Below are 13,624 nucleotides of genomic sequence, written 5' to 3'. Positions count from 1 at the left end.
TTTGGGGCGTTTGTGCATCCAATCCCTAACATTCTGTGATTCTGTGATTTGGTTGGGTGGTGGCCACTTTAAAGCACCAGTATAGTTTCCTAAGTTGAGAGATTGGGAACAAAAAAGGAAGAAAGGTACTATAATGTTAGAAAAGGGGATGCTAACAGCACTTAGATCCAGCCTACTGTTCTCCAGGAGGATGGGCAAGATTAAACAAAACAACAGGTGGGGGGCATTTAAAGGGGAATGGAATAATTGCAGCTTTTAATGTGGCAACTTGCTTCCTTTTTTCTTAAAACTATGTCTTTACTTCACAGCAAGCAAGGGCAGAGCAAGAAGAGGAATTCATCAGTAATACTCTATTTAAGAAGATTCAAGCTCTGCAGAAAGAAAAAGAAACGCTTGCAGTAAACTATGAAAAGGAAGAGGAATTTCTCACTAATGAGCTCTCAAGAAAGCTGATGCAGGTAATTGCCTTTACTGGTGTTTCTCCCAGGAGCCTCGCAACAAACTGGTGGCTGAACTTTTTCGTTAACTTAACTGCAGTAAGAGGGATGCAGTCAGGTTGTAGCTTTTGTAAAGCTGACACTTCATAGAAGCAAAGTACAAGAAGTGTAGTGGGTAAGCTTTTAAATTTTTTTTTCTTAATTTTTCAAGTATTTACTACTCTGTGGCTGTGTTGAAATTACTGCCATATTATTCAGTTGAAAGCCACCTGGCAGAGGGACTTTTTTCATAGGGCCTTTGTGGTTTTTTGCGTTGTCAGACCTTTGTTTGTCTCAATAGTATGGGCTTATGCATCGTGTTCAGAGTGGCATCTGGAATGAGCTCCCAGAAAGTTAAAACGTTTTAAATGTGAAAGCCGTTTGCCAGAGCACGAGCTGCAGCGTTCCTCACTAACAGCCTAACAAGAATTTCCCAGCTCAGCATGATGTGCATTACTATTATAAACCACTGAGTTACATCAGGTTTTCAGTATTGTAAGATATTAATTTTGAGACCTTTTACTATGTGCCAGACTGATTCTAAACATACACAGCAACACACAAAAGAAGGTGTTTTCACGTGAATAATACTGTCTTCCTGCTGCCAGGCTTTCTGCTGCCATACCGTTACTTGATAACACCTGTTTATAACTGTGTGACATTAACTTTTACTGCCTCTACAAGCCAAATAAATATGTGCTTTTACTAGTTAATTTTCCTTTTTTTAGCATAATTTTTAATTTTCTAGGCTGAATGCCGGAGAGATAAAGGAACATATGCATCTCAACAGACGTTTTGCAGTAAACAAAAGCTTTTCATCACACACATTCCTGATGTACATAAGGCTTTTAGGTTCTTATAAGCCTTATATACATTCACTGTATTTTCCCTTGTACTTATTCTAATTACATTTTTGTCTATCTGGCTAAGTCTTTAGAAAGTTTGGAACTATAATTTTTTAGAGTCCTCGATCCTTAGTCATTCTAGAACGGTAGTACTATTTTGCAGAGTATCATTAGAAGTGTTTTGATGCAGGATCTGTTCTTGTGGACATGGATGTGTCAAGTTATTGCCCTTCCTGCTTTCCAAAATATGATGCGTCAGCTTAAGGATGTAAATGTGATTGTGCAGAATAAACAGAGTCAGCTCATCTATCATTTATTTGATGAACATCTGGACATAAAGAGGAGGCAAACTGCTAATACAAATTTGTTAATAAATAAGGCTTTCAGGATGCAGCAAAGGAGGAACTGGACAAATTTGAGGGCTGGAGTACTATACTAAAAATAGAGTGCTCAGTACAAGGTACAGGGGCATAGTCTGGGGGATAAATAAGGGTTGTTTTTTTAAGAGGTAACTTCATCCATTAGCTCTGTTATTTCATGAAAAGACTTTCTGCTGTCCCAGAATAAGCCAGTACAGTAAGGAAGGTGGTCCTACATTGTACCAGGAAACTTATTTCTGTAGAGAGAGAAGGATATTACTGTAGTTGTGTAGGACTTACCCGAACTAATGCACGTACTCTTTCTGCTGCTAAGCTTTGTATTTGACAGGCCCATTCTCACTTTAAAGTATTAGCTATGTGTCCTGCACCAAACCCATCTCTGATGTTACGTGGCTGAAAATTCCCCCAGTATCTCCCCTACAGTTTTCATGAGCAATTCAAGGTCTGTAAGACATTGTCATCAAGGTGACACAACTAACACACTTTTTCCTTCTCTTTAGCTGGCAACCGTAGGTGTATCTGTAAACAGTTCTTACTATAATTGCATATAATTAAAACCAGTTTGAAAATAGTCTCTTTGCTAAGCAAAATAAACACTACCCACCAGTGTTTTACCAGTGGGTATTTTCTCATTGTTAGCAATTCTGGTTTTCAGCATTAGGGTTTCAGCATTAACTGGGTTTTGTTTGGTTTGGTTTGGTTTTGTGATCAAAGCCGATAAAAGCGAGAAATTATTTTATGCAACTATGAGTGACAGACACCATTAATATGTATTTTGTGGTGTGTTATTAGTATTTTTCACCCACTTTGAATAATGAAGCCAAAAGGGTAAAGGAGAGTAGCACAATAAAGTAGATTTGTCAGAATGTCCGAGAGGGTTTTCATGTTACAAAAGTGTTTGTGGGTTTCTTTCTATTCACGGTCACTTTGCTTTCTAGTGTATTTATCTTAAAATCAGAACAGAATATATTCTGGTAGTAGATCTCTCCTGGCTTCACTTAGTAGCGTTCTGATCAGCTGGAATGGTCCTTTGGCTGCAGGACGGTCACACTCCCAAGGTAGGGTTTAGCAGATCCTACACAGCAGCTATGTATCTAACAAGTAAACCTTATCATTTGCCACGTGATGGGAATTCCAGCAAGCTTTAAAAGGAATGATCTGACGAGCAAGTTTGTGCTATTGCAGCTCAGTTTGTTTTGAATAATACCGCAGTTGCATTTGCATGAAGCACATGAGAGCGAAAACCAGCATTTGTTGTTAAGTTGGGTTTGAGGTGCCTCCATACGAGGTATGATCTGCCCCAGCCACGTGCTTTCCGTAGCAGCATCTGCCTTTAAGCTGAGCAGAAGATTCTGGCCATGTGCCTTTTCGCACAGTTTAATTTGCTGACTAAATATAAGCTGATTACAGCAACTGGCTTTGGTCTGAATTTTTTAGTTAGGTGAAAAAAAAAAAGTATCTGGCTTTTTTTAATGGAGCGAAATGAAGACTGATGGAAGGGCAGCAAGTGCCTAGAGCTGGATGGCGGTCCTCACACTGTCCGCTCCTTGGGCTCTTTGGCTTCAGTCTCAAACTGTAGCTGCTGTGTAGGGGTGGGGAAGGAAAGGAGAGGGGCTTATGGAGTTGTAAGACTAAATAATGTCCTTTTCATATTAAACCTGTTGTTTTCCAGCTAAGCTTAACTCCAGTACTGAAGCAAGAAACTTCACATTTTTGATTATCAAACAACACAAACAGTATTTTGATTTAACAGTGCGAATATAAATTTTTCTTCTAAAGAAAAACTCACTTTGCAGCCCTGCATGTTCTCACAGAAGAAATGAAATGGCTTTATTTCCAACTAGACAGGTTAACACAATTTCTTAACCATTTGATGAAGAGCTGCCATGATAGCCTCAGTGATTATCATGTTGGAGTCCAGGTGGCTTCCTCCAGTGCATGGGAATTGCCATGAATGTCAGGGGCTTTGGAAAATATACTGTAACTTAGTAAGTGAAAGGAATAAATCTCATTTATTTTTTAACTACTATTCTGGTGTTTATTTTAATTTGTGAAAAATAAAATATTGAAATTGGTAAGTCCTGAAAACTCAGTTAAACTGCAAAACTTCTCTCATACATATATTGCCAAGTAGTTAAGTTAGTGTCTGCGTAGCGCTCTCTCCAAACAAGCCTTTCTGCTCTGAACTCTCTGCCAGGCTGCACTTCACAGACCGTTTTGTCTCTAAATAATACCAAGAGGAACTGAATTAATGAACTAGCAATTCTAGCTGGTTTAAAATCAAAGTCTCTGTGGAGATCCAGCAACCTTGACTTGTGTCCATGACTGTGAGGTGTGTCCCCGTTTCCTCAGCTATTTAAACACAATGGTCTTAGGTATTGTTATGTGATAGCCAGAAGAACTGGCCTTGAAAATCAGCAGGTGGAAAAAAGTGCCTCCAATTTTCAGTGGATGGCCAGAGCACGGTGTAATTAGACCATTGTCTTCTGGTGACATTTGCTTTTCCCTAAGTCAAATTCACGTGTTTGTACCATGGTGCCAGTTTTATCCACAGGAAGGCTTGGATTCCTGTCTCAGAGGGATTCCATTGTGATTTTGACTTTAATGTTAAAAGTGATGCTACTTCAAGCCATAGTGTATGTTAGAATGTGGGGGGGGTGGGTGTTTCCATCTCCTCGAGAGCTTTGGGCATAAACATTTATTTCATTGGAAATATTAATTGAAAAAAAATCCATTGAGTATTGAGAAAATTTATAACATTGATTTGAAATAACCAGTGTTTTTATGTCAACAAAATCTTTTGACTCTTGACAGCACAGGAATAAAAATTAGCTTTATTTTTTTTTTTACTATCTTGTTACAGAGCAATTTCAGTAGTATGATTTCAGTCCTAATTTTAAGCTTTCAGCTGCCTAGGAGAAGAAGATGCTAAGACCTACGTTTTATGCTATGGGTGCTCCTGAGATGATACATTTAGATTAAAGTTAATGCTTTTGTGAATATTATTGTAGATTTTTTACTTTTGAAATGTCTATAATTTTTATATACTATAGGTAATGTATGTATTTTGACTAGACTTTAATAAATATTTGGAAATGTAGTTTGTTTCCATCTGTTTTGTAAATGAAACAGTTTAAAATGTTGCTTTTTGAAGCACTGTTGCATGGGTTGTGCATTTTGAAGTCTTTTGAGAAGAAATATCAGTAGATAATTTAACGTGCAGTAAAAATAAACGTGTAAATGAATGTGTAAAAGTTACATAATGTTTCATACTTTTATTTGTGTGTTTAAAATGCTTCCATGTCTCCTTAATTTTTAGCTGCAGCATGAGAAAGCTGAACTGGAGCAGCATTTAGAGCAGGAACAGGAATTTCAAGTGAACAAACTGATGAAGAAGATTAAAAAGCTGGAAAATGATACGATTTCGAAGCAGCTCACCCTGGAGCAGGTGACTCCTTAGTTTTTGAATTATATGACTGTAAAACTAGGGATTCTTGGGGGGGAGTGGGGGGAAGAAGCCCCAAACCAACAGCAACTTGTTTTGTATTAGATTTAATTTCTAAAGTATGTCAGAAACTGGGCAATATCAAGAAGATAGAAAAGTCAGTGTGACTTTCAAAGCAATAAATCATTAATATAATTTATTATATGAAATTCTGATATATTTTATGGAAATTATAACTTTTGGTAGCCTTACTACAGGCCTTCATGTCTGCTGGACAGCTGTGAGTTTTGCAAACACAACCTTTTTTGTAAGTAATGCTTCTTGTTGCTCTTTATCAACTTCCACTCCCACACTGCTAGTGAGAAAGACTGCTACTTCTGATAGCGGTTTAGCACAACCATAAATCATATGTATGTGGTCTAGTTGTGCTTTAGGTCACCTTTTTGTGGCAGCTTGGATTGCACAGGACTCGATGTCCGATGTCAGTTGTGTGCATACTTCAAAAGATTTGAGATTCCACTACGTCCAACTCCTTTTTCTCCCTAGACAGCTGTGAAGATTGCAGAGATAAAATACCACTTGTTTTGGCCATGTTTCCACTGCAAGTTTAGACATTGGGACTGCTCTTATGTCTAATTTTAGGCATGTGCATCAAGGCATCTTGGAGGCATTAGTAGGAGTCATTTTGACTTAAAAGGGAAACTGGTGAAACATGTAGTCTTCTTGAAGTCCAATAATTTGTCTGTTGTAAATATAATACATTATTTCTGTGATTTTTTTTTTTTCTCCCCTTTCTCATCAAATGTGGAACTTTTTTGTTGCTGTTAATCTGAATTTCCTCCCTTTTTTTTATGACTCACTGATTTCTGTTGTCATTGTGGATAAATTAATTAACGGCTATCTTAATGGCAAAATGAGTTTTCTTGATTCGCATGCTAACATTCTATAAGGAGAGTTCTATGGAATAAATTGAAAAATGGAAAGGTATTAAGATGTAGTTGCCAGCAAACCTGTGACCAGCATGGAAATTACCACGAGATTGAAATAACTCTCTTAGCCACAAGGTGGTGGTGGCGGCTGCTTAATCAAAATGCAAAGTGAGCTACCCATTAAGCTGGTTAAGTCTTTGAAATGTTAGCATGAACCACAGCTGAAATCTTAATGGTATTTATTTTTGTATCATTGTTCTGAACAGACAGACTTGAAATTGTAAGCTTTGAAACTTGTTGCTGCATTTGAACATCAGTGTTGGATTGTTTGAAAAGCTTGGATGCTCGAAGGTCTTTCAGATATCTGGCCTTGGAAACTTACTTTGTTTATGAAGATGTTAAATTTGGCTGTAATTCTTACTTAGAAATTCCATGTGTAATGCAAAATACCTTTGTTTTCTCTTACAGTAAGATATAGTAAGGTCGAGTTACTTTGAACTTCAGCATGCTTTCTTCTCTTAGACAAATTAAAAAAAAAAAAAACATGTATTGTACTAATTACCTAGCTGAAGCAATAGCCTTCGGAGCATGTGCTGTACCGAGCAAGAAGCAACCAAATGTTGTGAGCAGAGCAGTGTTGCTTTTATTGTGCACTTAGGGAGTTTCAGAAGAGAGATTGCCACAATGCTTCAGCACAACCCTCAGGAGGCCTCTTAAACACGGCTTGGAAGGGTAATTCAGCAATGCTTTGAACATCACCGAGGGCTGCATTGCTAGATCTGTCGCTATAGTCAGTGAGCAGATAGTTAGAACATATGTTCACTAAACTATTACTTTTAAAATATGGAACATGGATTATCTGTGCTTTGTGTTCTTCCTCCTTTACGCTCTCTTCTGAGCTGCTTGTACCACAGGTGATCAGTGTGTAGCCAGTTTGTAGTGGTGATAGTTGTGTGGAATGTTACTCCTAAATAAAAAATTAAGTTGGATTTTAGGGTTCAAATATTACCTGACTTAATTTTCTTAAGTCAGCTTGAAGTGGCAGAACATACTTCTCTGAAGGCTAATGATGAAGAAATTTGAAATGTGACTATTTCATTAACTGAATGCCTCAGTTAAAATGAGCAATAATGTTCCGTGTTATAGTTCAGTGGTTTGATAGGAAATAAATAGCTGTCAGTTTTGTCCTACAGAGGCCAAGTTTGTGTAGTCTTGCTGTTACTCTTTATTTGCTTTTCTGTTTCATACAGTACAGTGAGAAACTTGAATTGATGCACTTAAGAGATGAGAAATAAGAAGTAAACTGCTAATAATCATCTCTTATGTCTGCTTCTTTGAAAGGAGAAGAACATTAAATGTATAAAATCTTTTGGAAAGATATTCTTGGAGAGCAGCAAAGAATTAAAGCTACAAAGGGGCACAGATGAGAAGCAGAGAAGTGAAATTTGGGATAGTGGGCTAAGGCAGAGATCATATTCAACTTCCATGGATTTGGAAGAGTTCCATTTCAGGAAGGAACATTTGTGCTTGTTAGTAAATTAGCAAGAAGACTGAAGAAGCAGTAATCCAGGAATACATGGACAATGGATATTTTGGCCGCGTTTGAAGTAAAGTAAGTGTATGCTTCAGAGGTGAGAAGAAATGCTATTGGATGGCAAGGAAACTTGAAAGGAATTTCTCTCTTCCTCTGAAAGGAAGATTAAGGTCAAAAAAAGCAAGCAATACTTCCTCGTTTCCCTGTTATGATGGTAAAAATTAAATTATGTTTGATTGGAGTGTAATTTTGAATCCATATAGAATGACACTAGTATTGACAGAGCTGCTGGTCCTGCTTGTTTTAGTTCAGAATATTATTACGTTCCTAACAAATTTGACTAGAGTTAGACTATGTTTCAAAGTACACCTGAAACTACCTAGTCCAAAACAAATATGCCTGTTCTCCGAATTCACTGCTCTGGTCAGGATGTTGCAGTTACTTCTCCTATAGGCTCAGTTCAAGGTGTTCATCTCCTCAAAGCTTTAATATCCTGGCACTGGGAGGAACCAGGACAATTCTCAAGATCAGGAAAGGAAGATAGTGGTTTCCAGTGTGTTTTTGTCTTGCTGGAAATGCGGAGTTTTAGATCTCTGTTTCACAACCCAGTTTCTTTGTTGTTTCATTAGAGCATGTCTGTCAGCCTTCAGGGCACAACACAAGGCTCATTCTTATATTGTTGTTCATGATTTGACTTAGCCATTGTGCATGCTCACCTACATGCAGATTTCTAATTAATGGATTCTGCTGCCTTGGTGATGGTTGCTGTAATACTAAATGTAATCTTATATTTTTTCAAATCCAAGGTTATAAATAATTTACTCTGCCTTCAGGTTCCAGTGTGCTCTTCTTCCTACCATTAAATGAAATAGATTTCTTTTCACCAGTATGTTTTTGAGGGTTTGTTTGGTGCTAGATCAATAACACAGTTGTAAAAAGACTGTGTCACAGCAGGTGAGCCTAAACCACACTGCACTGAAGTGATGCAAAAACCGCCACTGCAGAAGTGGTGGTCTGCAGTCAAACCTCTCTCATCGTGTGTAGGGAAGATCTGCATGTTGGTAACGTAGAGGCACGGTGTGCAGATTCCCAGAATTTCTTGCCTCTGACCCCAAGCTCTGGCTATGCTGGCTGATGCGCCGTGCCCCACGGCAATGCGCCCCACAGCAATGCGCCCCATGGCAACGTGCCCTGCAGCTCCCAGGGCTGAGCCCTCACCCTCCTGCCACTCCAGCTCCTGCTGGTGTGTGCGATGGATCCCAATTCTCATCCCTTGTGTGAGGCTGAAGCGTGTTGCTCCTGACTGCTCTTTTATTGAAGTGTAAGTTCCTTCGGCTGCTTAATGCACATCTGGAAACTCAGACACGGAAAGGTCTATTAAACAGTGTTTCTTTTTCTAGTTATGTTCCCTATTACTTGGCAATATATGTCTGTTTTTACTTACAGTAACTAATTCCTCTAAACTTTAAAGAAGGAAGTTGGACATTCATTAAACTTGCACTGTTACCTGAAGTTTCTAAGTTTAAATTTTGTTTGGGTATGTCAATATTAATTTAGTGGTTAGCACAGAGCCCTTACAGATTTAGATATTATAATAGCACTTCACTCAGTGATGCAGTAAACATGTGAGGAAATCACTTAATCTGATTTCAGTCTTACCATTTTGTAATTTGGGATTGTTTGCCCTCCAGAAAGGTGGTGAGTGTTAAATAAAAGCTTGCCTGGGAAAAATACCTCCATGCTATTTTCCACCTATAAAGGTGTTGGTCTGTTCCTGTAGGTTTCATTATTGCTCACTTCAGGAGTTCAGCTGCCAGTGTTACTGAATAAGATCAGCTGTGCCTCTTAGTATTATAGTGTATTCTTATTAATATTTGCATTATATTTGTACTAAAATACTAATAATGGATTTCTTCATATGTGGTTCTACATTATATCTGCTTTTATTAGTTTATAGTAGAATCAATGATGTTTGTTCACACGGCAATAATGTCTAATTAAGCATTTACTTTTATAAAGCCTTTGCTAGGATAGAAATACATTTGTTTCTGCTAGTAAGTGTTGATACAGTAACACTTAAGGCAGTTCACGTAATTTTTTCTTTACTGGTTTTGTTATGTTTCTGCTTTATCTAACACAAGGCAAACACAGCTTCTCTTCCATTTCTAGCTTACTTAACTGTGATTATTCCACTTAAAGTCTAAAATTTTTCAAAATAATAAATGTTGGTGTAGTGGACAGTAAGTTCAGTTTGGACTTCAGAGACACGTGGAACAGGAGATGCCTTTGAACAGGCTTCTCATGTCATCAGTGACCCCATGTCCAGGTTTCAAGCTCCTCCTTATTGGCCAGAGACAAGAAGTTCTGTGAGAAAAATTTCTGTTAAGGAGATGACAACTGTGCAACTCCTGAATCTCTTGATTTTTCAGTGGCTCTGTGACCATTGTTCTGTGCCTGATTTTTTTGTCTCTTCTTCACCTTCTCCTCACTATTGTAGAGCACTGTGTAAAACAGTGGTGTCAGAGCAATGATCTTTCCTAATGACAGTTCCTTGCAAAAAATATATTTCCGTTGTTTTCATTGATTGTTTTTTTTCCTCTCCAGCTAAGACGTGAGAAGATTGACCTTGAAAATACTTTGGAACAAGAGCAAGAAGCACTAGTGAATCGTCTCTGGAAGAGGATGGATAAGCTTGAAGCAGAAAAACGGTTTGTCTTGTTGCAGTGTGTTTGTTTGCTGTGGGAGAGGTAATCATTTAATACATAATGTTCTGGATTAAATATGTTCATCTCTGTCCCATAAGAGTTGTTCAATATATGAAAACCTGGAAATTAAAGCAGTTGTAAAGCTCCTTGTTTACACGATGCCACATCCTTGGTTGCTTAATGCAGCTGAAGTTAAATAGTATAAGAAATGACCTGGGAAAACTTGAAGGAATTTGCTGAATTTTTTCCACTGCTGATAAACTCTTTTTAAAGCTTCCGGTTTAGGGTCAGCTTTATATCCATGGCCCAGAGAAAATAACATGGTATTTTAGTGTATTCGTTACATGAGAAGCTGTTGGTTTTTCCTTATCCGCTTGAAGAAAACTTCAGCTTTTTCTCAGTGGTGTGCACTCATGTCATTGAGACTTCCCACTGCTTACTCAATAGATGTTATGACTGTGAGACTTTATATTCTTGGGAAAGCTGAGATTAAAAATATGTATTAAAGCAACCCTCTCTTTTATGCCATGTTGTAACAAATCTGGCTTTGGAGAGAGTAGGGAAGAAGAGACGATCAATATCTTATTTTCTTCTGCATGTTCAAGGACAGTTATATTAGTGTGACTCTGAATCTTGGGGCTTCAGAAAACGTGTGAGCCTGGGCGTACTGCAGGTTTTGTAGATCTATTTTACAGAGCCCTGCTGTGTGGAATCGCTCTGAAGAGCTACATGCGATATTCAGCAGTAGTAAATCCATAGCGGATTTCCAGGCTGAAAAACACTTAATATGTTAACTCCAAAAATCATAAATTAGAACATTTATTATCTACCATACGCTTATTTCATTATAAAAGAAGATCATTACTCCTGAATTTACAAGCAGTTATTTGAGATATTTGAAACCTTGACTATATGGAATACCTTTCTGTTCGGAGTACTGAAAAAAAAGGAAAAAAAAAAAAAAAAAGAAAAGGAAGACTGACTGTGCTTCAGAAAATATCTCTGAAGATTTCTCTTTTGGTAGTGGTGAAATGTAGAAAAACTTGTGTTTCACCAGACATACTTTACTTATCTTTTCATCTTGAATATGTGTTCTTCCTGTAAGAACATAAATGTAAAAACTCATAAGGGAGAAACTGAATTTGCTTAGAAATGATTTTGTGGAATAAGTAGCTTTTGCATATAAAACTGAGGTAACTATACATAGTCCAGAATTTGTTTTTCCTGACCTGTATGCAGAAATATTTGGGAGTGTCAATGTCTGAATATTTTTGAAAATCCATCTGTGCTTGGACAAAAAATTTTACCTTTTTTATTTTGAGTTAGGAAAGAAAGCATAACAAATCCTTCCAAAATTCTCTCCCCATAACCAGTAGTTAAAATAAATCTTATATAACTGTCAGAATCCTTGCAGTGTCTTTCTGGGAGATTTAAGGGGTTTTCTTTTCATTAGAATTTGAAGGTAAAGTTTGAACTACTTTTCATACAGAATTTTGCAGGAGAAATTAGACCAGCCCGTGTCTGCTCCACCATCACCCAGAGACATATCAATGGAGATAGATTCTCCAGAAAATATGATGAGACATATCAGATTTTTAAAGAATGAAGTGGAGAGGTTAAAGAAGCAACTGAGGGCTGCACAGTTACAGCGTGAGTAAACAATTTGTTTTAAATCTTTTTAAGTTTGTGTAATATAAGATTTTTATATATACTTCCATGCATTTGAATTGAAGGTAGAAGTGGAGCAAAATAAGGTAAGTTTGGATTAAAACATTTTCATAATTGCAGTATTATTGCATGTTTGGTAGTTTTTTAGCTTTACTAGAAGGGTGTCTGGAAGAATCAACAAATATTTCTTGAATATTTTGGGCCAGAAAAAATGTTTCTACTTTTTTTTTTCCTGTTTTTTTTCAGAGACTTAGCAGTATTTCAACATACAGATTTTGCAAAACGTACTTATGGCCTAGTTTTTAATGAGTCTTGTTATAAATTAAGAATTACTCAAAAGAATTAACAGCTAGCAAAATAAAGTTCAGTTGTATATAAGAATTTATCTTGTTAATGATTGCAGCTACCTTTAGTTGTTTGTAGCTGTGTTAGGCTAATTGTTCAGGCAACTATTTGAAGTCACAGTGTAGCAGAATGAGTAATCTTACTCTGTTCTTACCTATGTAAGATCGCAAAGGTGGACAGAGTGAATAATGGTGTAGAAGTCCTTGGGTTTCTGTTGTGAAAAGCATCTTGGACCCTTGACCAGAAGTGGAAATCCTGCTTCTTGCCCTGCCTTTCAGAGACGAGGCTGCGGCTCTGAGCCCCTGCTCTCAGCTGCCAGGAAGGTTGCTGGCGTCTACCTGTGATCCTTGCAATGCCGACCCTTCATTCCTTCACGCTAAATCTAAAATTCCACTCCGAATTTCATCAGTTCTGCTTGGTTTCTAGTCAGTAGTGTTATATTTCAATTGATAGGTGAGCAGATACCTACCCATATAGACAGAAAAATGCAGGCAAGTGGGAAATAGGCAATATTCTCCCCCTGTAGTGTGCTATTCTTGGCAGGCTAACTGGAGTATTTCAGCCCTCGTTTAGAGAAATAGCTTGCGGAGGCAGCAGCCTTCTTAAAGACAGAAATGACGGGAGGGTGGTCTTCTGCAGAGGCCTTGTGCGCAAGTTCGCGATATTAGTAATTTGTGTAAATTAAAAGAAGATAAGGACTGCTAATCTCTTTACTTGCCAGTTCTATCTGCACTGCAGCCTTCACTTCGTGAACTTCAGAACAAGAGCAAGGCCTTAGATTTAAAGTACTCTTTGTACAAATCTGCAATGAATCTTTAATTTCAAGTATTCTTATTCTTTTTAAGTGGTTTCTTTTTGAATTATAGTGATTTAAAGTAAAAATTTAGAAGCATTCAAAGTCCAATTCTCATTGAAAATAAGATCTAGGATTAAAAGTACTCTTTCCTTTTGTGAACAGCCTGCAAGCAGAAAATGAAACTGGAATACAGTTTTCACTTTGGTGTTTGCAATATGTAGTCATTAGAGAATCTCTAGCATTATTCATAAATACTTAATAAAATATGCTTCCTAAATTCTGATATTGGTGTTACATTTTGTCTTCCTGAAGCACATGTTCCATTTTATTTAAATAATCTGTCAAAATGATTTGTAGCTTTCCATAATTTGGTTTTACCACTTTAAATAGCCCACATGTGATACCAGACCATTTAAGTGATGTTTGCTGAACTTGTTTAGAATTCCAAATGCAAATTATTCTTTGTAGAGAGTACCACTTGTTGGCTTTTAATATTGATGC

The 13,624-nt window shown here is 37.3% G+C and overlaps 1 protein-coding gene across 1 annotated transcript in view; it reads left to right on the top strand.

The window, feature by feature from the left end:
* Positions 1-13,624, top strand: part of CCDC6 (coiled-coil domain containing 6) — a 50,509-nt gene that overhangs the window by 20,667 nt on the left and 16,218 nt on the right. Inside the window, exons 2-5 of the mRNA XM_065639356.1 lie at positions 309-458; positions 5,021-5,149; positions 10,214-10,317; positions 11,804-11,964. Coding sequence (XP_065495428.1) covers positions 309-458; positions 5,021-5,149; positions 10,214-10,317; positions 11,804-11,964 — 544 coding nt within the window. The remainder of the gene's footprint in view (positions 1-308; positions 459-5,020; positions 5,150-10,213; positions 10,318-11,803; positions 11,965-13,624) is intronic.

Source organism: Caloenas nicobarica, chromosome 7 (genome assembly GCF_036013445.1).
Source record: "Caloenas nicobarica isolate bCalNic1 chromosome 7, bCalNic1.hap1, whole genome shotgun sequence".
NCBI classification, from domain to species: Eukaryota; Metazoa; Chordata; class Aves; order Columbiformes; family Columbidae; genus Caloenas; species Caloenas nicobarica.
This window is presented reverse-complemented; position numbering and strand designations above follow the sequence as displayed.